Source organism: Marmota monax, unplaced genomic scaffold (assembly GCF_021218885.2).
Source record: "Marmota monax isolate L192 unplaced genomic scaffold, Marmota_monax_Labrador192_F-V1.1 WCK01_AAM20220418_F8-fsc00152, whole genome shotgun sequence".
Taxonomy (NCBI): domain Eukaryota; kingdom Metazoa; phylum Chordata; class Mammalia; order Rodentia; family Sciuridae; genus Marmota; species Marmota monax.
The window spans coordinates 302,231-328,705 of record NW_026694348.1 but is presented as its reverse complement, the minus strand read 5'-3'; the positions used below and the strand labels follow the sequence as shown (position 1 = coordinate 328,705).

General features: G+C 37.3%; 1 protein-coding gene across 8 annotated transcripts in view; it reads right to left on the bottom strand.

The window, feature by feature from the left end:
- Positions 1-2,998: 2,998 nt before the first annotated feature.
- Kat2b (lysine acetyltransferase 2B) overlaps positions 2,999-26,475 on the bottom strand; it is a 102,610-nt gene continuing 79,133 nt past the window's right edge. Inside the window, exons 10-18 of one of the 8 annotated variants that reach the window (XM_046467726.2) lie at positions 26,033-26,241; positions 24,887-25,013; positions 17,364-17,474; positions 15,696-15,839; positions 11,266-11,380; positions 9,748-9,784; positions 9,428-9,491; positions 9,246-9,330; positions 2,999-5,071 (exon numbers count right to left, since the gene is read on the bottom strand). In XM_046467726.2, coding sequence (XP_046323682.1) covers positions 4,878-5,071; positions 9,246-9,330; positions 9,428-9,491; positions 9,748-9,784; positions 11,266-11,380; positions 15,696-15,839; positions 17,364-17,474; positions 24,887-25,013; positions 26,033-26,241 — 1,086 coding nt within the window. In that variant the 3' untranslated portion in view covers positions 2,999-4,877. Of the gene's footprint in view, positions 5,072-9,241; positions 9,331-9,427; positions 9,492-9,747; positions 9,785-11,265; positions 11,381-12,551; positions 13,623-15,695; positions 15,840-17,363; positions 17,475-24,886; positions 25,014-26,032; positions 26,242-26,475 lie in introns of those variants that run through there. The other 7 variants (XM_058586562.1, XR_009228912.1, XM_058586563.1 and 4 more) reach the window with 7 other exon arrangements.

Genomic DNA, 26,475 nt, shown 5'->3' with positions numbered 1-26,475 from the left:
TGCTGGCACATTTAATAGCATTCTGAAAAAAAAAAAAAAAAGATGTGAATATAGCTTGGTCATAAACAGTATTGAACTGTCTTTAAAACAACTAAATTCAACCCAACCCAAAAGCTTTGTTATAGCACTTTGTTCCATTGTTGGGCAGTCCTATTGTACAAACACAAAAAGGCAATTCCCTATTCTTAGATGTATTTAAGCTGAAAGTAGACATCCATCTGTCAAATGCATACGATGGGAGATTGACAGCAAAACTTCTTAAACTGGGTTCACCCATGAAGTTTAGGAGAGTCCAACAACCACAGGAACTGATATGCCAGAATGTGAAGGAATGTGATCATGTTCATTAAGGAGGCCCTTAAGCCCCCAACAAATTCACCAAGATTTCTTTTAAAGAACTTCCAACCTAGTTAAGCTGAAACTGGTAACCTTCAGTTCAACTCACACACACATATATCTAAATACACATAAGTAACCTGTTTTTCCCCTTTTTCAGCTGACCCTGCCAAAGCAGCAAAAAGGAGCTAAAACCTTAACTCGTTTGCTTTGTTGAAATCCCACTGTTTTAATAAACCCTGACAAAATGTCCAGCTTTGTCCTGGTTAGCTTCCTTTCCCCACAATGCTGTCATAAAGTGGCTTTTCATGATGCTCATGGTGGTTATTCTCTCATCTCCTTTGAGCATCTTCTATGTATTTTGCTGAAGATCTTCTTCCAAAGTACACCTGGGAAGTTTCTTGCCATTTTTATTTTTCCCCATCCTAAAGTCCATTTTCATCTGTTTACTTAACTGGGACAATAGTAACACTGTATTTGCTCTTGTTATCTGGGATATCTGGTTATTTGGGGCGGGGGGGGGGGGGGAAGGGGGTTGGGGAGGGTACTGCAGGTTGAACTAAGCCACATTCCCAGCCCCATTTTTTATTTTATTTAGAGACAGGGTCTCGCTGAGTTGCTTAGCACCTTGACATTGCTGAAGCTGGCTTTTGAACTCTTGATCCTCCTGCCTCAGCCTCCCGAGCAGCTGGGATTACAGGCATGCACCACCGCACCAGGCTGCCCTAGTAGTCTTCATCACAATTTACAGCACTGTTGCATCCAAAGGAGAAAGTAAATACTAACGAGAGCCTTAAGATTCAAACTTGATTTCAGTCCCTGCCACCACCCTCCCTGCCCACCTTCCCCGTCCTCTACATTTTTTTCTCACAGAAAAAATAGTCAAGAAATTGAAATATGTTTCAAAAAAGAAAAAATGTCATACTAACTACTATCTCTTAAGAATTTGTAATTATTATGATCTTTGATATTCCCAAGTAAAATGATCTCTTTGGCATTTTTACTTTGTTAAAAAGAGAAGGGTAGTTAAGAACTAACAATAGCTCAGAACAATATGGAAAAGGCCAAGGACTGCCACCAGTAACCTTCCTTGTGCAGCACTTAGAATTTTTTAAACAAACACTGAGGGCAAGGAAAAGTGGTGCCCTCCCCGTCATCCAAGCGACTCAGGAAGTTGAGGCAGGAGGATCAAAAAGTTCAAGGCCAGCTTCAGCAACTAAGACCCTGTCTCAAAATATAAAATCAAAAGAACTGGAGATGTAGCTCCGTGTTACAGTGCCCCTGGGTTCAATCCTAAATAAACCTAAATAAACAAATAAACAAACATTGAGAGCTAATCTGAAAAACATAAACTTAAGAATAACAAAATACTAGCCTTCCCACAGTCCCTCAGTATAATCTTTTGTTTCTAAATCACCATGATTATAAATTTTACTTCTGGGTAAAACATAGATCTCACAGTCCCCTTTTCAGCAGTTTCTTCTAATAAATATGGCCATTTTTAAACTACTGGTTGAATAATCAGAAAAGAAAAAAAAGTTTTAAATTTTACACATATAATTTCCAAAAGTTTCATTTGCACGTAGGACACCCATCTTCTGGCTTCCTGCTGCTCCATGAGACTCACCCTAACTATGCAATAAGCAATAACACCCTTATCAAAGAAGGCTGGACATAGATTGATAAGTCCTTCTCTGACCCATGCTTTTCAAGTAGCCTGCCTTCACAGAGCACCATTGCTCTTGGCCATACACTGAGTCTAATAGTAAAAGCCTTGCCCATGGAGGCGGAAGTCCACAGTGGTGCGGAGCTGCAGATGATGGAAGAGTCAATCACATTCTGGGGTTCCCCAATGCAAAAACCATTTGCCTCAGATAAGGAGGCAACATTCTCCAGGACTCTTTTTGTTAGTAGTAAAGGTAATATTTTGGCCAGTGTGTGACTTTTTTGTTTTGTTTGGTTAACTTCCAGGTTCAGATTTCAGTAGGGAAGAGGTGTCCGATTCTTTGTTGGGTCTTCTCAAACTCTAGCAGGATATATTATTTCCTATAGACAGCATTTTGAGTAACATTAGCTGCTCATTTTGGTGATGTTTAAAAATCTGTTGTACTTTTAAGTCTCTCCTCATTCCTGTATTTCTGTACTTCACAGATGGAAAGTAAAAGAATAAATACAAACACCCCCCACCCACCATCACCGCTTTTTTTTTTTTTTTTTTTGGAGGAGGGGGTGGTCACTGAGAACCAAACCCAGTTGTGCTCTACCACTGAGCTATATCCCTTTTATTATTTTAAGGCAGGTTCTTACTAAGTTACCCAGGCTGACCTTGAACTTGCCATGCACCTGCTTCAGCCTTCAAGATGCTTGGCATTACAGCTGTGTACCATGCACCTGGCTAAAAACATCTTTTAACTTATAAGACTCTTTTACGGATGGATCTTTTGTTGCTGTTGTTGACACAAACAACAGTGTCTTTTCTCTTGAAAATCTCTCACCAATGGAATATGGGTTTTTAACAAAAATGCCCACAAATGCAGCAATTCCAAACACCTTCAGCAAAAGCCAAAGAGCCAAGGATTAAGGATACAGTCGATGGACAAACAAGATCACACATTTCTCTTATTGACCTCAGGCTGCTAGAAGAAGAAAACACACCACCAGATTGGGAGATTTTTAAAATATAATTTAAAACTATTTTGTACCAGTACAATATATTAATTTTACAAATGTAAAATTTTATCAGCTGTTAAAGCATTTGCAAAAACCACACATTCTACTTCAGCTTTATTGCACAGTATCTATAAGAAAATATTAATTTTTAAATTAGAAAACATAAAAATGCTTTCAATATAGAAGAGACAATCTGATTTTAAAGACAATACTCTATAAGAATGTCTACCCAGAAAATAACAAACTTTCACAGGATACCAAGCTGAACAGATGCTTCGGCAAATCCGGTACAAAGCTCTGTTTAAAACCAGTCCAAGATACTTTTCCAAACTGTATCATCATTCTTCATTAGAAATCTAGACACCACTCAAGGTGGTTTCTTATACTAAAAAAAAAGTTGAGGAGTTTTTCAAATGTGAGCATTCTGAACATCCCTTATACATCAAAAACAATACTTCCAACTTAATAGTCATTTGCAAGTTTTTTTTCCTTCATACAGATTATTTCTGACAACTGTTTTTAATGACTACTGATGACCCATTTTAATTTATGCTGATAGAAAACATAAGTTAAATTACATTTTTAAAACCTCGTCCTTTACAAAATCAGTTTATAAATTTGCATCATAAAAATTAGTGTCGAAACCATCCAGATGGCCTTCATTTATATGGTGGTATATTAGTTGGTTTTCCCAGAGTTGGGGTGGCAGATGTCCCACTTTTCTATGTAGTGTAATCAGTAAATAAAACCAAGCACTAAGCTGGAATCCCAAGACAGGTTAGTTAGTAAGACCGTGTGATGGATTTCAGTGGGATAGAACCCTGGACCCATACAGCGATGTAGGTGTTAAAATACTGACAGCAAACCTTGGTGGGAACTTAATTCACCTCAAACAATAAACATAATCTGGAGATCCAAAAAGAAAATGATTCACATAGTCATTATTTGGTGGGGTTGTGTGTATCACAAAAAGAGGAAAAAATCCTCATTTATTAGAGCAAAGACTCACCAGATTGATAGATGTATTGACTATCACATCTTTTCCTATTAAAGCACATTGATTTGATCTCAAGTGTTTTCAAGTGTATGCCTTTGTGGCCTAGGAAATTATCTTTTGGAACTTATGGCCTGCATAAGCTAAGTCAACATGATATTACATTTTTATGTAGAGAAAAGAATTATAGAAATAGTGGTTATACACTCACAAATTTGTTGTAGGTACACAGAATTATCAAAACCCCAGATGCTTATAAAAAGTTTGCATTATTTAGAATTTGTTCCTTAGGAATCAAAGCAGTTTGCTTTTGTGAAACTGCATTTTTCAGAACTGCTCAAAGCACCTCATCTAGATGAGTGTTTTAAAAATATATATATAAAAAGTCTACAATGAGACTTCAACATCACATATTTAACCTTTTACAGGGCTCTTTATCATGTATCCCTTCCTTAAAGTCCTTCAGAATAAAATAAAAATAAACTCTCACATTCCATTAGAAAAAAATGGAAACATTCACGGTCTGAAAATTTTCTAGATTCCCCCAAATCATGGTACTATGTGCAATTTCCTCACATACAGGTTTTGAGGAAACCCCTGATCATCTATCATGGAATAGTTGGCTAACAGACATGCCATAGAAAATTTACATAATAGTAGTAAATAGATTAAAATCTATTCCATAAAATAAAAATGTTCTATGACTTCAATTTAAATACATATCTGAAAGCTAAAAGGAGGTTTTTCTGTTTTTCAAAAGTGCTAATTATTACATTTACAAGTCTCTTCAACATATCATCCAATTCTTTAAAAAACTAAACCACCTTGCTTTAGGCACACTGCTCAATGAGTTTCTAAGAAGCAGAGGGAAAAGAAATCACTTGTCAATTAATCCAGCTTCCTTGATTTTACTGAAGAAGAATTTCTCCAGGATATTGGCACATTTGTAGTATTCACTCTCAGGGGGGTTGTACTCTTTGCAATTGGTAAAAACTCGCTGTAAGTCTGCCATGAATAATTTCTTAGACACGTAGTACCTATTCTTGAGGCGTTCACTCATGGTTTTCAGATCTGCACAGGAAAAAAAATATATTAGCAATCTTTGACTCCTTTTAAACACCACCTGATAAAAGTGACGCTGGGAAAGAAATCTGTTGTTGGTTCAATTACGTTTTTATCATCGCAATACTATTGTTTAAGAGAAATTCTTAGGACTAAGGAAAATAATTCTTAAATCTTATGTTCATTCTTTTTGACTTTTTTTTTTTAATGTAAAATCACAGCCATTTTAACATTAAAGGGACCATTATCAGTCAACTGGTCCAATCCCCTATTAAGCACAAGGAAGCTAAGTAGATTAGCAATGATAAGTTTGATGAACTGACTACTGTTAGCTATTCATTCAGAATTAAACAGAAGAGGCTCTGTCTTCATGGCAGAGAGCAGGTGGAACTTTTGTACTGAATCATTTAATTACAGAAAACAATCAGACTGAGTTTATTTCACTAAATTCACAGTTGTTTTGGTGTTCTACACAGGACTACAGTAGAAAAATTAATCATCTGCAAACACATCACTGACTGGGACATAAAATAGTAAAAAAAAAAAAAAAAAAAAAGGTCTCATGTGTCATGAATGATATAAAAATGACAAACTTTACTTCGTAATCTACGTTTCCAAAGCAAGTAAGCCTAGCAAGACTTGTAAAAAATATTTTCCCAATTGGGCTGGGATTGTGGTTCAGTGGCAGAGCGATTTCCTCGCATGTGTGAGGCACTGGGTTTGATCCTCAGCACCACATAAAAATAAGTAAATAAATAATAAAGGTGTTGTGTCCATATACAACTAAAAAAAAATTTTTTTTTAAATTTCCCAATATATCTACTTGCTTTAAATTGTATTAGTCTATAAGTGAAAACACTACTTCATCTAAACTTGCAAAACTACAATGCAGTTTCCTCCATCCTCACTCTTGGGACCAATTTAAAGAACTCCATGCAAATTAGAAGACACTAACATTTGTCTGTTTATGGGCCCCTGGTTGTTAAGTCTGGTTCTATCATTAAAAGTTATGATTGTAATAACTATACATGGAAAAATAAGACAAAATGGCTTTAAAAAAAAAAACATTCTAACTACCAATACCCCAAGGTCCCACTATATTATCAAATTTTCCAGAGGGAGAGAAATTTATAAGTAAATACATTGGCATTATCATTTAATAAGATTAGTAAATTGATGTACTACATCCCAAAATGGGAAAAAAATTTACTTGCATTAAAATTCTAATTCTGCCACAAAACACAAAAGGAAAAAAAAAATGAGAAATGTTTTGTACTGCTTATCTCTTCTGATTAAAGCCTAGAATCTCAACAATGTATGGCATCCCTCTGTAAGCTCAACTTTTAGTTTTCCTTTCTTAAACTGAAACAGTTTGGAGAGAGAGGGAAAAAAAACCTGAAAGTGTTAAGATAAACAAAGACTTCGCAAATTCTCCACCAAATATCTTACCTAAGTGTGACTGAACAGATCAAGATGTTCTTTCCTTTAAGAAAGAACAACTAAATTATGCCTCCGTAAGTAAAATTAGGTGTTTACATACATTCCTACCACTTTGCTGTCTGCCACTTAAACTTCTGCTGTCCAATATAATGTTTTAGAAGGAAAAATCATATAGCAAAAAAAAAGAAAGAAAGAAAATACAAGTAAGCACACCGGGGGTGGACAGAATTTGACACAAAAAAAAGTTGGCTCCAAAGCTTTCCAAACTTTTTTTATTGGAGGGAAGTGGGTAAGCAGAAATGGGAGAGCATAAAAGGTAAAAGAAACAAAACTAGAATTTTAGAGTCTGTAAAATTCCTGAATGATATGGTGCGTTTTGAATACTTCCTCTATTTCCCTTCTATTCTAAGATAGCACCTTCTATCCCTAGCTTTCTTCGATTCTCTCAAATGACCAAATGGTGCAGGTTAAAATAGGGGACTAAATATAGGTGATGACACCAATAAATTATTCTATTTTCATTCCCCTCCCTACCCAACCTGGGAATTGTAAACAGGAAAACCCTGCCTACGGATCCATGGGTAGGAAGAACTCAGGCTTGAGTCAAAATGTTGACACAGTCCAATCAATGTACAGCTCACCACATGTCATGTGAGATTCCATCCCAGGAGACAAAGGAGTTTTTAGAACACAAGGGAAAAAGAAGAAATGATTTTAGAAAAATCCATGAAGGCCAGGCACAGTGACATACACCTGTAATCCCAGCAACTCAGGAGGCCGAGGCAGGAGGATCACAATTTTGAGGCCAGCCTTAGAAAAGTTAGCAAGCACCTCAACAACTTACTGATATCCTGTCTCAAAATTTAAAAATAAATAAATGAAAAGAACGAGGAATGTAGTTCAGTGGGTAAAGCACCCCTGGGTTCAATGCCCAGTACCAACAAAACAAAACAAAACAAAAAAAACCCATAAAGGAAATAATGGGGAAATGTAAAAATATTGTTTCATCAGTCTTATCTTCAAATACATGAACATCTTAGGGGCAGGACTACACATTTTGTTCAGCATCCAAAGGCATCTCAAGAAAAGAATTATTGTTCCACTAAGGAGCACCGTTTCTGTTTAAATGAAATCCGTCTGGTCCACATCTCATCCATTACTGGCATTGCTCAACAGGGTCAATTTTCTCCACATGAGTTCTTGGGTGTGCCTACAGGTGGCTTCCAACTAGAGAAGCTCACACCTTTCTCAGAATAGAACAAGCAAGAAACTTCCACACAACAGACTTTAAGTTACATTAGGGGGAATTACTAGACCTCACACTGCACGTGTGGAGTGAACTACTCCCCACACTCACACTCTCATGAGAGAGTTTCCCAAAACCAGTTGAGGTGGGGCTAGAGATATATCTCAGGGGTAGCAAAAAAAAGAGATGTCCGGAGGATGCTAAAACCAGTTCACTTAGGGCTGGAAATGAAAAGTAAAGGATTCTAACGTATTTTTCACATGGTGGAAAATATCAGTTCCCAAACCACCCTGACATGTAGGGTTCTAGACTATGTCAACTCTCCCTCTGATTTTCTCATACTAAAATATATAGTAGCGAGGCAGAGATGAGAGACAGAAAAACACATAGAGGTATAATGACGGTAGGCCACCAAAATCATTATAACTATAAATAACATTCATGTAAAAAGCAGTGCCACAGGAAACACCTGCAAATAACTCTCAGTCATGGAGGACCTAGTGGATCCCTTTCCTTCTTTCTTTCACATTTTAACACTTGGAACAGAAAAGGAACTGCCTCTCGCTTCAGCTAGCTGTCATCTGCACACTGCCAAAATGATTTAAAATTGGGAGTTCTCAGCAGGGGCATGGTGGTTCACGCCTTTAATCCCAGCTACTCAGGAGAGTAAGACAGAAAGATCTCAAGTTGGAGGCTAACCTCAGCAACTTGGTGAGAACCTGTCTAAAAATTTAAAAAGGGTTGAGGATGTAGCTCAGTAATAAAAGTTCCCCTGGGTTTTATCCCCAGTACTGACAAAAGAGAAAACCTGGGCGTTCTCAATTGATTCAATTAAGCCTTCCTTTTATCATAGTACAAAGCATAACACCAAATTCTACAATTCCCATTTCTAAGGGGTCTTTCGTTGCTTTTGGAGGAGGACAAAGTTTAAAATAAACAGTATACGTTGACCAATAACAGTAACTATCAACATGGTGGACAATCAAGAACTCCATTATCTATAGTTTCTCCCTCTGAAAGTACAGTAGCCAATTGGCTTAAACTACCTTCTTTCATATTACCTTGAAAAATTCTTATAAGGAATAGCCAGTTAGGACAGGCTTAAAGCATATCAAAAGGACAAAACCTGCTATTTTTCCATTTGCAACCAAACAGGTAGAATATAACAAGGTTATGTCCAAGCGGCCAGTTTCCATGTCCAGTACTACCTGCAGTTCAGTCCTCCACCTCGACTTTCTGCATCTGGTGTGGCGAGTGTGTGGGGGCTCTCAAAGACAGCTGCATGCTGACTCTACTGAACAGAACCACCCGCTTCTCCCTTGTCCTTTTGCTCTGACATTACTGTCCCCCCCACCACAAGTAAATAGAATCCCACCCTCATCATACACTTCCTACCCCACCACAGAGGACTACAAATCAACCTCAGCCACTCTTTGTCCCCCACACCACCATCCAGAGAGTTTCAAATCGATACTTAGAAAATTTTAATGGTATTACCCATGGGGAACCTTATAACTTCATAATATCCGGGAGCTTCTGTTCTCTTCACAGGTTCCATGAAGGGCCAAGCGCTTTGATGGCTCTTGGGTAAAGAAAAAAGTAAGGTATCTAATATGGAAATTCCACGTTGGGAAATCATTTCAAAATACTTGCATGAGGTGAACGAAGAGAACACCCACCTTCACCTGCTGGAGGATGCTCTTGAGGGTGCTGTACAGTTGGTCAGGATCTTTGGGCTCTTTACTTAAAAAGAAAAGAATAAACAGCAAGGATTAGCTTCTAGCTTCTACCCTCTTTGCCCCCTGATTACTATTCAGCTCGGTCTCATTAAAAAAAAAAAAGAAAAGAAAAACTGGAACCATTCTAGAACGTTTAATGAAAAGTGAAACCCACCAACTATGATATTACTGATTATCATCAGTTTTCCCTTTTTTTTTCCTAAATTTCTGGGAGGTGAAAAAGATCACTTCTATTAACATCATCCACCCCTCTTACTTACCTTTTCTCTTTTCCACTTGGTTTCCAGCCTGTCTCTCCTAAATGTCAACAAAATCAAACACTAAATGAGAACTGCTTTTGGTCAAGAGAATAACATACTTCCTACTTATCAAAAGCATCCTAAATGATAGCCATGCCTCAACAAAAGTCTATTTTGGGGAACAGACAGAAATTAACAGAACTTATTTACTTTCTTATATAGCTCACAACACCAAACGATTCCCAATCCAACAACCTTATCCTGCACATTAGTGTTTTTGAAAGCAGGAACTCCAACCTCTTATGGAAAAGCATAAAAAAAAAAAAAATGACCTAGTACTGTATTTTTTTGGATTGGAAATCAAATAATTTGCTAATCACCACGTCAAAGGGGAAAACTGTTATTTTAGATCAGAACAAACCCTGCTCTGGTTTCTATTGTATTTGGCCAGGACCCTGCTTGTAATGTGAGATGGTTTACTATAGACATCCTGGGGACCCATAGATCTGGATTTGATTTCCTGCTCTCTCCTAAACACTCACTTACCCTAAATATGTTGCTTAACATCTTGCCTCGTGAGTTTACCAAAATATAAATCAAATCAGAACTCTAAAAATCAGGAGATTACCCCTTTTGAGATTAGCTGATTTAAAAAAGGAAACAGATGAATGCTTGAAACAAATAAGCATTTGTGATACAAGCAGCTATTATGCCATTAACAGGGACAATATAGGGAAGTAGAATTTCTGGGTTTAACAGTAAGATTTTTTTCTATAGAATAGATATAATGAAGTAATCTCACCCAAATACATTCTTAATTTTTCTGGAGAACTCTATTTTTTTTTACTTTTCCCATCTTCAATATATTACATGAACATGGATTTGAACTAAATAAGAATACCAAACGATAGTCAATGATAGTCAATGGCTTTTAATTTATAAAAACCCAATACAACTCATCTCTACTCTACAGAAAAGAACCCTTAGGAAAACTAATGTAAAATAAGGGACTTGTAATCAATTATATGATTTCCATGACACATGGAAAATAATCTTAAACTCTGAGGAAACTAATGTATTCAAGCACATATCTGTGCAGTTTCATTTGCCATTCCAATAAGACTTGGTGCAAACAGCAAGATGTTTGAAGGAGATCAGAATTGTCTTGTATCTAATACTAACCATCTGATTATGTGCCATTTAATGTTAAATGAAATAACCATTCTGGGAGTCTATTTCCTCAAGTGTTAAGAGTAGAATTCCCTTCTTTCAGTGGTGCATATGGGTAGTGCCAAGCATTGTGCTACAAATGGCAGGCTCTCAACAAATGGTGGGTATAAACAGCTCTAGCAAGAGGGCACTCGTTTGGTTTCTATGAATTGGGAGAGGAGAAAAGACATTCACAGGAAAGCTTTTGCTGTCTTCATGGAGCCAGAAGGGCAACAAAAGGCTTTTCAAATTACTGCACTCTGAAATTGTTTTAAACAATTCATGGTGTTACCAAAAGATGATGCTTTTAAAAAAAAGGTCTATACATACTAATTCCAGGAATGCTTTCTATAGGAATCTGTCGAACTCCATCTTTAAAACAGGAAAGTCCAGGGTAGACTTTACGAATCTGGGCCTGTTTTCGTTCTATCAGCTTTTTAATTATCTGTAAAGCACAGGAAGAACACGTGGTTAGTGAAAGAAGTCTGTAATGATACAGTTCAAGTCAACAGGCCTAACGAAACATTTTCCTAACAAAGTATTTTTTATGAAACAAAATGAGAGGAAAGGATGAATGCTATTATCGAGTAAGAAATGAAAACATTGTTTTATATCATGGTCCTTTAGTGACATTTACACAACTGTCTTCCAATGACTTGTCCCTGCCATCAAGAAAAGCTAACACTGAGAGAACACACTGCCCCTAAGGCCTACTTGTCATCTTTAGCATAAGAGCCAATTATTTTGCTTGGCTTCTCTGAGGAGCTCTGTCAGAGTTACAGGAAAGCAGCCCTGGGCATTCACTACCCAGTCAAGTGGCAGGGTCTCTTCACATACATCAGCAAGGAACTGCTCTTTTGAGACTGGAGGAGATGAACAGGCCCTCAGAAAGTCCCAAAAGCCTGGAACAGTTATAGCCCCACTATTATTTAAACTTCTCAAGGTTGAACCCCAAACTATACTGTTTGCTTCCCAAAAAGCTGCTCTAAATTATTGTCTGTTATTCAACACAACCATGACATGAGCCACCAGGGCTGATTCCAGAAGTCTGAGAGATGTTTAATTCTGTAAAAATAATTCTTATTATCCTCAGGTACCTAATTCCAAGGCATTGCCATTTTCTTTTAAAAAACAAAAATCTCAAAAATCATCACCCTGAACATATCACAACTGTATGTTGGAAAAAAAACAAAATAAAACAAAACAAAATACATTAAAAGTCACTAACTGAATTCGCAAAGGAAAACAAAAAAAAATTCTAGTGCTTTATTTCAAACATATGGCTGGTAATTATTGAAGCATGAATATGTAATCCTAACAGTTAAACAAACAACTTCATAAAATGAAGGAGGCTGGTAAAAATATATTCCTGGTAAATCAAGATCAGTGCTGTCCAATAAGAAACACAAGGTGACCACTCCTGTAATTTACAATCTTCTGGACAGCAATTTTTCAAAAGGCAAAAAGAAACAAGTTGAAGAATCCCAAGAGCACGCTCTTAATTGGATGCCTTCAGAAATACCTGGAGGACTATAGTTCAACTTAAAATTTTTTCTTTTTCTAAAGAAATTCTCAAGGGTCTGGGGCTGGGGCTCAGCAGTAGAGCACTCGCCTGGCACGTGTGAGTCCCTGAGTTCTATCCTCAGCACCACATAAAAGTAAATAAGTAAAATAAAGGTATTGGGTCCAACTACAAATAAAAAATAAATATTAAAAAAAAAGCTGGCCTCAGAAGGTCATTTAAAAAAAAAAAGAAAGAAATTCTCAAAAGTAAGTGTTCACCAAGTGGTTTCCATACACCTCACATGGCACCTGGAAGATGGTGAACTTTTGAAAAGTGACTTTGTGGGAACGGGGGCTTCTTAACATCTCTATGCCTCCAAGCATCAGGAGACAAGAGGCATTTCACATGTGTTCCAGTGAAATGCATCCTATCCTCTCTCAAATCCTATCTCAGTCCTATAACCTATTGCTATCAGTTTCACAGCCACACCCAAACAAAACTGGGGAGAGGATTCCCCATCTCTAATATGTCATCTAATCCTAATATGCCTTCCTACTAAAAAAAAACAAACAAAAAAAAAACATTAATTCGCCCCATCCTTACTTTCGTTCCTTCAAACCCAGTCTCTTGTAGTCTCACATGTGGATTTAGATTTAATCTGCCTGCACATACAGGCACAGACATGTGCTCACCCCATTCTGCCCATTTATAGACTATTTTTCAAATAATGTCTTTCTTCATCCACATACCTAATGATCCTTCCTAGTCATGTAGCTATCGATCTACTTATGGGGCACCCTGAGTCTTCGCTCATACTGACTCAATTACCAGGATTTCTAGTTCAAAACGATCACCCACATGGCCAATTCATGTGATGGGAGGCTCCAATGGATCCCATCTTGCCCTTGGAGCCGCTCTCATGAAGTGTACTTAACTCCCCACTCTGGTCTGCCTGTCAACTCTGCGAGGTTTTTCTCTCCGTCTCTATTAATGGCTTCAACTTACTCTGCTCTTGTACTCTTTTAGAAGCAGCAAAGTCCTCAGCATATACAGTTTGTTTGCGACCACCAAGCAACTTTTACTTTTCATTGTAAAAAAGTTTTGGATTTTAGATCATTTCCGATTTGGGGGTTTTCAGATTAGGAATGCTCCATGGGTAAAGTCAGTGTATATATTCCAACACCTGAAAGAATCCAAAATCTGATGCACTTTCTAGTCACAAGAATTTTAGATAAGGGATACTTAATCTGTATGTGCATCCAAATAAATTATTTTATTATAATGAATTCAGATTTTTTTTTTAAGAACTAGGTTAACAGCTCCCAACCTCCAACATAGACTTCAATGGTATGTGTGAGAAAAGGCTGGAGGCAAAGAGGGAGGAGAAGGGCGCCAAGAAGAGAGAAGAAAAAGAACTAAAAGCTTGAGTGCTTTGTTGGCCATCTAAAATAGCTCAGTGCAGCTGGCTGTCCCTGGAGGTGGGAAGGGCCAACAGAGTACAGCATGAATGCGCAGACTCTGCCAAGGGAATCCTGCTCTCAGCTGACACTGGGGGGTGAACTGGTACCACGGGGAAGAGGATCGAGGAAAGCGCAGCCCACGGTGCAGTGAGGGCTGGAGTTGGCCAGCAGCCTCTAATGCGGAACACACTGCTGCAGAATCCAAAGCTGCTCATTAGGCCCCAAGAGAACAATGAGGAAAGCCAGCTCCTCAGAGGCAGGGGGGAAGAGGAACCTGCAGCCACCTTATTAACTCCTCCAAGTGCCCTTTCTAGAAGCCTCTATCGGACTGACATCTTGGACCAAGAAGCCAAAGAGTCGTTTTTATTTTCAAATTAAAAAAAAAAAAAAATCACCTAAGAATAAGTTTGTGCCATCTTAAATAAAATGAGGACAGTAATGAATAACTACCATGCACCAAAGTAAGGAGCTCTACTAACATGGGTAACACTTGACATATAAGTAAGAATTGGGAGTAAGGATGTTAGTAGTAACCAGAAAACAAAGACGAGTGTAAGACAGATGTCTTTCTTTGGTGATTTGTTAGCGTGCACCAGAATGGATAACCGAAGTATTGAGTGGAATGGATGTGGGATGACACAGCCACAAACTCCATTGTCTGAACTCCAACAAACTGAAGGGAGCAAGGACATGGATCTGGAGAAAGGGAGGGAGCATGGGGGTAGAAAAGATGGTGGAATGAGATGGACATCATGACCCTAGGTACATGTATGAAGACACAAATGGTGTGACTCTACTTTGTGTATAACCAGAGAAATGAAAAATTGTGCTCCTTTGTGTACTATGAAACAAAATGCACTCTGCTGTCATGTATATATCAAATTAGAACAAGCAGATCAATTTAAAAAGAAAAGGACATGGTTCTGGGCTTAACACACAAAGTTCATTCATTTAATAAATGGCCTTTGTGTACTCCCCAATTACACTCCTTTCATGTTGTTTTTCTTATTCTGCCTTAGAGAAATTGAAAATTATTATGTGCTCAAATCTATCAGCCCTTCCCCTGATGGCTCCATTTAATTCATAAAAGATGTCATTCCAACATCATATAACAAATCACTTAATATTTAGAAGGATACTCCTTTGGAACATGCAATGAATAGGAGGTTTTAATACAGGCTTCGATAAATGCCTATGTAAGATGAATAATTAAAATCCGAACCGGTGGAGCAAACCAGTGCTGGATAGGTTCAAAGGATAAACTGGAACAGAAGCGGAAATGGCTTGTTGTGTGTGGATGAAGGGCGCGGATAATGGAGGAAGACACCCAGCAAGAAGGTGAAAGTATCAGTAATGGTCTTGAGAGAATTCATTTGAGATGAAACCAAAGAGTTAAGATTAAAAAGGATGGCTGACGGGGGAGCTGGGGTTGTAGCTCAGTGTTAAAGTGCTCGCCTCGCATACAGAGGGCATGGGGTTCGATCCTCAGCATCACATAAAAAAATAAAATATAGGCATTGTGTCCATCTACAACTAAAAAAAATTTAAAAAAAAAAAAAAAAAAAGGATGGCTGAGGACAGAGAGTACAAGGCTTTGCAAGACAAAATTAAAGTATGCCATCGTATTTTATACCAATTGAACTAGCACTGATTCTCTTAGGAGTGTGGCCTAAAAAGGAGACAAATGGCAAGCTGAGAGTACAGCATACAGTACACCTGTACACAAGAACCCAATGAAAGGAACCCACCCCAAAGAAGGCTAGCTGGCTGGAAGGAATACAGGTCAACCTACTTACCTCCTTCTGCTTTTTAATAATGACGGAAAATTCTGTGTATGGAATTCGGGGATTTAGCTCACATCCCATCAAAGTGGCGCCTTCATAATCCTTGATGTAGCCCACGTATTTGGTTTTAGGTATTTTAATTTCTTTGGAAAAACCCTACAAAGTAAATAAATTCATTCATAGAGACATTGTGCAGTAAATATCTATTGAGTGCTTACTATGTGCCAGGCCCTGTGCGAGGAACCAGGATGCGCTCTCTTCAAGGTCCCGCTGCCGTACTGTGAAGAGGCTTAGCTTAAAAACCACCCATGAAGTTCAAAAAACATCAGAAACCAAACAGTGCAAACAGGAAGCTAGCAACATAAAAGCTATGACCCTAATAAATCAAATGTAAAAGTGTGAAATGGAAATGGAATTAGCTAAAAATTAGGTTTAATTTTGCACTGAATTACAATATAAATATGATTGTTATAAAGTACCCCCCGCAAAGTAGTGAGGGGGGTGCCTAGGATTCTTAAAAAAATCAGTAACTAATATTAAAATAAATTTGAAAAGAAAAGCTTGATAAAAACTACAGCAATTAGCTAGACTTAGTGCAACTTAACCCCGGCAGCTCAGGGGATTGAGGCAGGAGGATCACAAGTTCAAGGCCAGCCTCAGCAATTTAGGGAGGCTCTAAGAAATTTAGTTAAATCCTATTTTAAATAACAGAGGGCTAGGGATGTGTCTCAGTAGAGAACTACCCCTAGGTTTAATCTCCAGTACCAAAACAAACAAAAAAAGATAGCAATTACAACTGGGAATGTAACTCAATGGTAGAGCATGTGTTTAGCTTGAGAGAGGTCCTGGGTTCAATCCCCAGCACTATTAAAAAAAAAAAAATGCAATTAAAAAGAACCTTGATATTAAAGAAATGAAACTTTAACTAGAAGTTTTTAACTAGAAGTTAAAACTATGATATATAGCTGATTCAGTGATATTCATAGTTTGCAATATATTCATCTACATGCTTTAGGCTATAATAACAAGAGTACTGAGGATATATATTAAACATTATAAATAATACCTAATAATGTAAACATAATTTTCCTCAAAGTGTCTATTTGCATAAAATAACTTGGACTTCAGAACTATTACCTGTGATATTCTATCTCATCTCTCAGCACAGACTTACATTCCAAGTAACTATTGCCATCATCCTCAAAGAGGACCACAGAAGAGACATTTTTTTTTTTTTTTTTGGTACTGGGGATAGAACCCAGGGACACTTTACTGTTGAGCCACCATATCCCCAGCCCATTTTATTTTATGTTTTGAGACACCATTTTGCTAAGTTGCCTAGGGCCTCACCAAGTTCCTGAGGCTGGACAACTCTACACACTTAGGACTGAGAGTGTCTCTTAGTCTAGGGATACCATACTTTAGAATGTCAGGATACGATACGATGCTTCATTTACAGATGACATTTATTCATTCACTCAACAAGCAGTTGTGTAGTACTTTGTCTGCTATAACCTCTAGTCCCATATGTAGTGAGCATATGGCTTACAAAATAAAAATACTTCTTATAAATAGAAACACTGAAAGGGAAAAAAAAAAAAAAACTTATTTGGATGAGAGCTACCTGAATCATTTTAAGAAAATGAATGACAGAACAATGTTGCGCAGTGAGAAACACACCTGTTTCTTGAAGTATCCGATTGCATATTCATCTGCATATGTGAGGAAGTTCAGGATGTCATGTTTTATATGATATTCTTTCAAATGATTCATCAGATGTGTTCCATAGCCCTGTGTGGAAGTTAGTATACAGACAAATATGTTAGGTTCTGGAGAAAAGAAATTCCTACAAGGTTATCAGGAAATATTGCAAATTTGGGAGTACGAATTTTGATATATTTTACCAAATAGGGCCTTTCCTTAAAGAAATATAATATGGACCCTTTCTTGCATTCCTGAACTTGGAGCTACAAAACTTAATTCAAAACTCTTTTTTGAGATAAATATCAGCATTTGAAAATACAACTTTTTGCTTCTTTGAAATTAACAACCAAAGGCTGTGGGTATAGCTCAGTGGCAGGCCAGCATTAGGAAGTAACTAAAAACAGTGAACAACGTTGAATAAATAAGTGGTTTAAATATGAAAAATGTAAGCAAGTACTAGTTAAATTTATTGGGAAAACCTCCTTAAAAAAGAAAGATGAATGTAAATCCAAGCATCCACAGAAAAATACCTTCACATAAAAAGACCCAAATGTGCTCACAGGTATGATCTCACAGAACCATAGCACTGCAAGGGCAGAAGGGTCTTTGGAAATCATGGAGTCTAATTCCGCTTCCCATGTGAAACTAGAAGTCTTTTGTCATTTATCATAAGAAGATAGGTAATCTGCTGCAATACCTTCAATGCAGGATATGCTTTGGTTCTGAGGTGGACCAACTTATTTTTAGGCATGAAGACCTTCCTACCGCTCACCAGAGATCTGTCTGGCCCCTTGTTTTTTCTTATTTTTTTAATTTTTTTTTTTAAGTTGTAGATGGACATAACACATTTATTTGTTTTTATGTCGTGCTCAGGATTGAACCCAGTGCCTCATCCGTGTGAGGCAAACGCTCTGCCACTGAGCCACAATCCCAGCCCCTGGCCCCTTGTTATTTCTCATGGACCTTAGATCTACTCTTTGAGTTACAGACTCATTTCTGCTTTTAACAGCTAGCTCTTCAAGCCCTTGAAATGTATACTGTCCTATTCATGCCCATCTCCATCTCCCGAGTCCCAAGCAAAGCATCATCAAAGCTACAGTCATCATTCTTTATATGGGATGACTCCAAGACCCCTCATCAACCTAATCACTTTTTCCAGGACTTTCTCCAATATAGCAATGCCTTCCCTAAAGCATGGATTCTTGGACATAATGATGATCAGGTAATTCTCTGTCCTACAAACAGGAGAGCAGTATCATCTCCCTCTTCTGGAAATTATTCTGTCACTGATATTATTCAAATACATTTTAGCTTTTCACAAACATATCACAGTACTGAAACACTGTAAGTTTTGAATAAAAACATGAATACAATATTCCTCTGTTTAAGGAGAAGATAGTAAAATGGGAAAGATAAATATATAAATACAAGATTAAAATAGACAGTTGCAGTGTTCAATGTGGGAGCAACTAGCCCCATGGAGTGATTTAAATGTGACTAATCCAAATTGAGATGTGCCAGAAGTATAAACTACACAGAAATAAAATTGTCATTATTAAACTTTTTACTTGTTATATGCTGACATGGCAATATTTTGGACATAGTAGATTAAATAAGTAGTACAGCTGGGCATGGTAGTGCATGCCTGTAATCCCAACAGCTCAGGAGGCTGAGACAGGAGGATCACAAATCAAAGCCAGGCTCAGTAACTTAGCGAGGTGCTAAGCAACTGAGTGAAACCCTATCTCTAAATAAAATACAAAATAGGGTTGGGAATGTGGCTCAGTGGTCGAGTGCCCCTGAGTTCAATCCCGGAACCCACATCCCCCACACCCCATAAAATAGTACAAAAATAATTTCATCTATTTATTTTTACTCTTTGTAATATGGCCACTAGAAATTTTAAAATTATGTATGTGACTGGCTTGAGTCTCACATTATATAACTATTGTGCAGCTCTGAAAAAGTGATGTATTTGTACCTATAACAGCAAAAAAAAAAAAAAAAAAAAAAAACACATAATAATTAAGGGGGTGAAAAGGGATGGAAGGAAATAAGAAGTTTAAGCTAGGCCTTAAAAGTGGTTGTCAAATGAAAGACATGGGAAGGAGATGGATTTGAAATCTAAATGTAAGGTAAAAAAGACCTTTACAAAAGTATTACAAAAGGACATAAGGTGGGGCATTGTGGCACATGATTTATAATCCTAGCTACTTAGGAGACTGAGGCTATTAGTTTCAAGAGATCAAGGGCAGCTGGACCATATAGTGAGACCTTATCTCAAAATAAAATAAAAAGGTCTGGATGGTAGAGTGTTTGTCCAGCACAAGCAAGATCCTGGGTTCAATTCCCAGCACATAAAAAAAACATGCTGGAGGGGCGGGGGGCGTGTAGCTCAGTGGCAGGCCATCTGCCTACCAAAGCCCTGGGTTCAATCCCTTGTTACTGCAAGAAAAATGTGTGTGTGTGTATAAAAAGAAATTATATAACATAAAGGTATAAAAAGGCTTCTTCAAGAAAATATAAAATGCATAAGTATAAAGACTGATATTAAGTAGACTACTTCTTTGTATCTTTAAACTTCGTTAAGATACCATAAGCAATTTAAGATACCATAAATGACATATAAATGTTATTAAGTCTTAACAAGAATATATTATTATCTTCTATAGGATCAATACCAAGGGGGGGCAGTCTAAATGAAACATTGTCATAGGCACAAATAACAAATATTATCAATAAAGAAACAAATATGTCCAACAGCATAGAAATCAGAACACTCCACCATAAAATGAAATATTTCAACAATAATTGTCAGTAAGGATAAGGAGAAATGATATTCTCCAACAACACTGGTAAAAATGTAAATTCAGAGGCCCATTGAAAGAGCAATCTAGAAATTAGATTGGACATATTCATTCATACAGCAATTCAACTTCTATTACTTAAATTATGATGCATCTGCCTTATAAAATATTATAGAAAGAATAAAACAGCTCTATATCATCACTAGTAGAAACTTCTGAAATGAAAAAAATATATATAGAAAAAAGAAAAGAAATTTCTGCAATGATGGAAATGTTCTTTATGAGCTAGGGATGTGGCTCAGTAATAAAGTGCTTGCCTAACATGTGTGATGTCCTGAGTTCAATTCCCAGTATGGCAAAATATATATATATATATGTTTTTTTTCAGGAAATGTTGTTTATGCTATCCAATATGGTAGCACAGGTGTCACTGTGTACTTGAGTAACTGAGGAACGAAATTATAAAATTAACTTAATTAATTTAAGTATAAATTTATATAACCAAACGTATACAATGAAGTTGAAAGATCTCTACAACATAACGTTAAGATTATTTTGAAGTACAAGAATCTATGCAGGGCTGGGATTGTGGCTCAGTGGTAGAGTGCTCACCTAGCATGCATGAGGCCACTGGGTTCAATCCTCAGCACCACATTAAAAAAATAATAATAATAATAACGTGCCCACCTAAACTAAAAAAATAAATAAATATTTTTTTAAAAAAGAATCTATGCAGTATAAATTTCATTTATGTAAACAACAAAACACACTGTCATCTGATATGTCCAGGGACATTCCAATGTATGTAAATCAAAAGACAAGTACCTGGAAGGACAAATACGAAGTTCACAGTAGTGAGTTGGCGGTAGGACTTTTGCTTTATATGAAAATGTAACAAAAATTATCTTCATATTTTTTCAGTGCTTTACCACTGAGAATATCCCCAGTCCTTTCATTTTTATTTTGAGACAGGGTTTCACTAAGTTCCTAAGAGTCTTGCTAAGTTGCTAAGCTGGTCTCGAACTTGCAATCCTCCTGCCTCAGCTTCCAGTGTCAACTGAGATCACAGGCAAGTGCCACTGTACCCAGCTAAAAATTATTTTTAAAGATAAAAACTGGAGAAAAGGGGAAAGGTTGTTTAGTCACTGGGAAACACGTGTATAGGTAAAGTGGTGTCTTGAAATTCATTAAAAAACTATTCCTCTAATGAAGCTCCTGTCACTATAGACGTAGTTGATGCAAGAGACCTATGATTTTGTTATATGTACCACCTTGTAAAGAGTTAATAAAAGCTGGGTGAGGTGGCACATGCCTGTAATCCCAGTGGTTTAGGAGCTGAGGCAGGAGGATTGTGAATTCAAAGTCAACCTCAGCAACTCAGTAAAGTAGCCCTGGTACAAAAGAAGAGTTAGTAAAACTAAATTTTCTCCTCTTTACCCCCAAATTCAATTAATTTTACTAAGGATGGTTCTTTGGTAGCTTCTCACAACCTGTATAAGATATCTGCCATCAGAGTCAACTAGTTTGTCACCTCTACAAAGAAATTTTCCCCATTCCAAGTTGCTTGTGATGAGGGACTATGTTTTTCAACATGAACCTCCTCTGCGTCTAGTATTATGACTCACACCTGTGAACATCATCTCTGTTAGAGATAACACTGAAAACAAAGCTATTATAAGCAAATGCTTAGATATTAACCCCAAAACTATTTCCTTGTTTTTATTCCTGTATTTTAAACTGTCACCAAAAGGATTCCTTTCCAAATCCACTTGGTAACTTCAAAGCTTATTTAAATGTTTATTGTGGTAAACAACTGTAGAAGTAATATAATTTCTGAGTTACATATAAGAAAGTCAAATAGTTTTTACATGACAAGGTATTCTAAGCCAGGTGAGGAGTTTCAAATAAATTCTCAAATGTTACCTTTGTGTGTGCTTTGGGCACGATAAAATCACATACAAATCTTATTTAACGTATTCATAGGATTTGGTATACAAGCCTGATTCTCCAAAATGACTGAAGAAGACTTTTAAAGTAACATTTAGCCAAGATCTTTAATATGGTGAATAAACATTTAAAACCTCTATTTATACAACCAGGCATGATGGCATATACCTGTAATCCCAGCCACTTGGGAAGATCCCAAGTTTGAGGTCCGTCTCAGCAACTTAGCAAGGCCCTAGTCAACTTAGCAAGTCCCTATGTAACTTAGCGAGACCCTTTCTCAAAGTAAAAAATAAAAAAGAGCTAGCTGGAAGCAGTCAGTGCCTAGGAATCCCTGCATGTAATCTCCAGTATCAAGAAGAAAAAAAAAAAATACCTGTATTTATGCATTTGCTGTTTTCACAGATATAGGCTGCTGCCACTGGGACCCATGAAGTCTTAAGAATACTACCTATGAGCTGGAATTGTGGCTCAGTGGTAGAGCACTTGCCTAGAATTTGTGAGGCACTGGGTTCAATTCTCAGCACCACATATAAATAAATAAATAGGTCCATCATCAACTAAAAATAATTAAAAATACTACCTGTGTCAGGAGTTGTTCAATAACCCACAACTAATGACACAGGAGAGTGAAAAGACCAGAAAACAAATGGAAGAACTGCTTCTCCCATTCCTACTAAAAAGCAAGTCCCTAATGTTTTTTTTTCATATATATTGAAGGAAATTTTATTCCTCTATTCCAGTTTCGAAAAACTAATCATTTTCTAAAACTGCACTTCCAAGACATTCAAGTGTTTGTTGTTTTTTTTTTTTTTTCCCCTCTAGTTCTTTCTATTGAGTTTGTGATGTTTGGCTACTTTCCTTTAAGTCTTTAGAAAATTACATGGTTTAGAGGGAAAAAAAACAAATTGTCCTTCTGGGAAGTAATATGACAAAGCATCCAATTCATATTAAATACCTTCAGTTTTCCTGTGGTATCTTCCTAAAAGTGTGTCCAAGTCAACCTTAATCGACCTTTTCAAACAAGAAATAGCTATCTTTAAAGACAAAAATTATGCAACCTTTCTGAAATGGAAAACCAAAAGCATATTTTTTAGGTCTTATCTTTATGGAAGTCAAATTTTTCTTTAAGTAAGGTCCTAAACTCTAGACATTTGGAAATATATGGATATTTGCACATTTCTCATTTTGTCAAAGGGTAAAAATGATAAAGATAGCAGTAATGCCATCTAAAGATGTGCTGTCAGAATTCCTTGAAAAATCACCAGAGAACAATTTCCAGCACATTTAGGACTTCACCTTCCCCAGTCAGAATGATGAATGTTAAGACAGTCAAATCGCATTTGCCCTTTGATGCTTAGTGCTAGGAGTCAAAGACAAAAGGCTCCACTTGAGCTTCATGAGATTAGATACATCACAGCAACTATAATTGGCACTGTAACTAGAGAGTAAACCTGTTAATAAAAGCAAAAGCACCAACAAGTGACTGTAACCCTCAACCAAAGAATGATTCGTTCTAGTGATTTATTTTTGGTTTTTGGAAATGGATGTCCCTAGATCTGCATATGTAATCTGTGAACCGCTCCCCACATGTGCCTCCTGAGCACCTGATATGTGACTAGGTCAAGCTGAGAGGAGAGTAAAGCATACACTGGATTTCAAGGACTTAATATAAGTCAAATAATATAAATAGTCTCAACAATTATTCATGATATTCAATACTAAGCAAAATAAAATGTTTTAAAAATTAATCTCACCTGTTTTCACTTGCTTTTTTATAAATGTAGTCACTAGACTATCTTAAAACACATATATAGCTTCTATCTGCAGGTTGCGTTATGCTTCTGTTCGATAATATCACTGGAGACTTTCTAATAAGTTTTCTTGGCAATTATCTAAATATGAGCTGTTTATCTCTCCACTACCACTATAGTTTTCCATGATATTCTTTAGGGTTTCCTAAATACCAAATGAATAATCTTCTAAGGATACATTTTCTGATTTCCTTTTTCCTAAGAACAGCAGAGCAACACATGACAGGGTCTAGAGGAGAGCTCTTTGTGCCTGCCCAAAGGGAATCTAGTTCATTCTGACTGGACCAACCATAATACCAATAAAACACGGCCAGAGTGGGAAGAGATAATCTATGCTCAAAACAATTAGGGGGAAACAAAAACAAAAACATTCCAAACCCTACATGAATAGGAATACTGTACTCAAGTTTTTCATAACTTCCTGTATTAGAATCTCTTTAGTCCTTGTCCCCTTTAGGGGAAAGGGCATACGAATTTTTCTCAGGCATAAGCCGCTTAAATCGTTTTCCTAATCCAGATAAACCACATCCTCTCTGGTGTTTCAGCACTGACAGGTGTGTGTGTATGCACGTACACACAGACATGTGTGTGTTGTGTGTCAGTTAATAATAAACATTGAAATTTGCTTTCAAACACCTCTCTCTTCATTTGCTATAGGCTACACTTAAGTTGAATACTGGGTTGTGCAGTGTGCTTTGGCCCAAGGTCCAACAAAGCCTTGAACAACCCTACTTGTTGGTAAATGGAACAGTTTGCTCTCCTCACACATATACCCATACACATACACTCACAGTGAATGGACTCTTCACAAAAAGTCCTGAACTTCATTTTGAACCTTCTCTGGCCATGGCACAGAAAGCTCTTCCCAAGCTCCACAGCTTTAGTGGGAAGCCCCACATTCTGCTTTTCTTCTAAGACCTTAGGTTTCCCTTACCTTGACTTGCTCATTTGAGGTTACAGCACAGAAAACAATCTCTGTGAATCCTTGGGATGGGAACATACGGAAACAGATACCACCAATAACACGGCCATCTTTAATTAAAGCAAGGGTTTTGTGTTTCCTGAAAGAATAAGATTATGTCAAAGTTTTACCTGTCTTGGTAATATGAATATACTTTTTGAGGCATTCTTTAATAACCAAGAAGGGGGTTCGCCTTGAGTTTCTATGGGAACTTCCTTCATCTAGCTACTATCTTCACTAGACCATCCTTCCACCTAGATTTTTCAGAGCACGAGACTTCATCAGAGCTCCCCTCAGTACCAGAGGCAACTCACCTAAGAAATGTGTGAAGTCTACAAATGGAAAACAGAGAATGTGTGAAGGTGCTCTGAAACTGATGCACCCAATTCCCAGGGGACCCACAGTGGGGGGTCAGGGAATGCTCATGTCATGCCCAAACATGGCATGTATTTCTGAAGGGTTTGTTCTTACTCAAAAACATTACAAAAACATTATGGAAAAAAAAAAAAAACCACAAAATCCACATGTCCAATTGGTGAAACTCTGTATACAGAATTTATCAGACCTTCTCTGTAAAGCATCACTCTGAACTGTCACATGCATATATTATAGTTCATATGGGCTGTTGGGCTGTATGTACTAGAACACATCCAATTAGAGAAGTGTGTGAGTGTGAGTGTGTGTGTGTGTGTGTGTGTGTTAAAGCAATGGATTTTCAAAGTTAATCTGTCTTATATACCAATAATTTTCCCAGTGTTCACTGACCTTGGCAACAATGGAACCCACTTAAATCAACAAAACCAAAATGCTTTGATGATGAAAAAAGAAAGGCGACCTCTTATTGTGTATATTCTCTCACTGCTAAAATGAATGAAGCACAGGATAGTCACCAGCAATTTAAAATATAAAGCTCCATTATTATTAACATTTATACATTGTTGAAAAATTAATCATAGTGCTTTTTGATGTGAAGATTAACTTGATGTAGCCTATACCCACAGTGTGACAGGAGGCAAGAGGATTCAGTGGGTGGTAAGGGCTGACTTTCACTATCTAAGAGGAACTGCTCTTTCACTTTAAAAGGAATTAAAGAAAAAGAAAGAGCAAAGCTCAGCTTACGGGTCAAAGACAAGCCGTGTGATGTATTCTTTTGGCATTCGGGGCAGCTGATGGGAGAACACATTCTGTAGGCCAACCAGCCACATCAGGATCTTCTTGTTTGGTTTCTGGTTCAGGGAATTGCCGATCACATGAAACTCGATTACACCTCTCCGTTCTTCCAGCCTTGCTGCCTCGTCCCTAGCCGAATGTGCTGACAAAAAATTGGTCTGAGATGCAAGAGGCAGGGGGAAAAAAAAAGAGTTATTGTCATAAGATAGTGAAGCTGGAACATATCAAAACTTGTCTTCTAAGCTGGGTGTAATGGAGCACACACCCGTAATCCCAGCTACTTAGGAGGTTGAGGCAGGAGGATCCCAAGTTTGAGGCCAGATGGGGCAACTTAAAACAAAAAGGAGTTAGACACTGAGTCAGAGATTAAAAAGTGCTTGGGCTGGGATTGT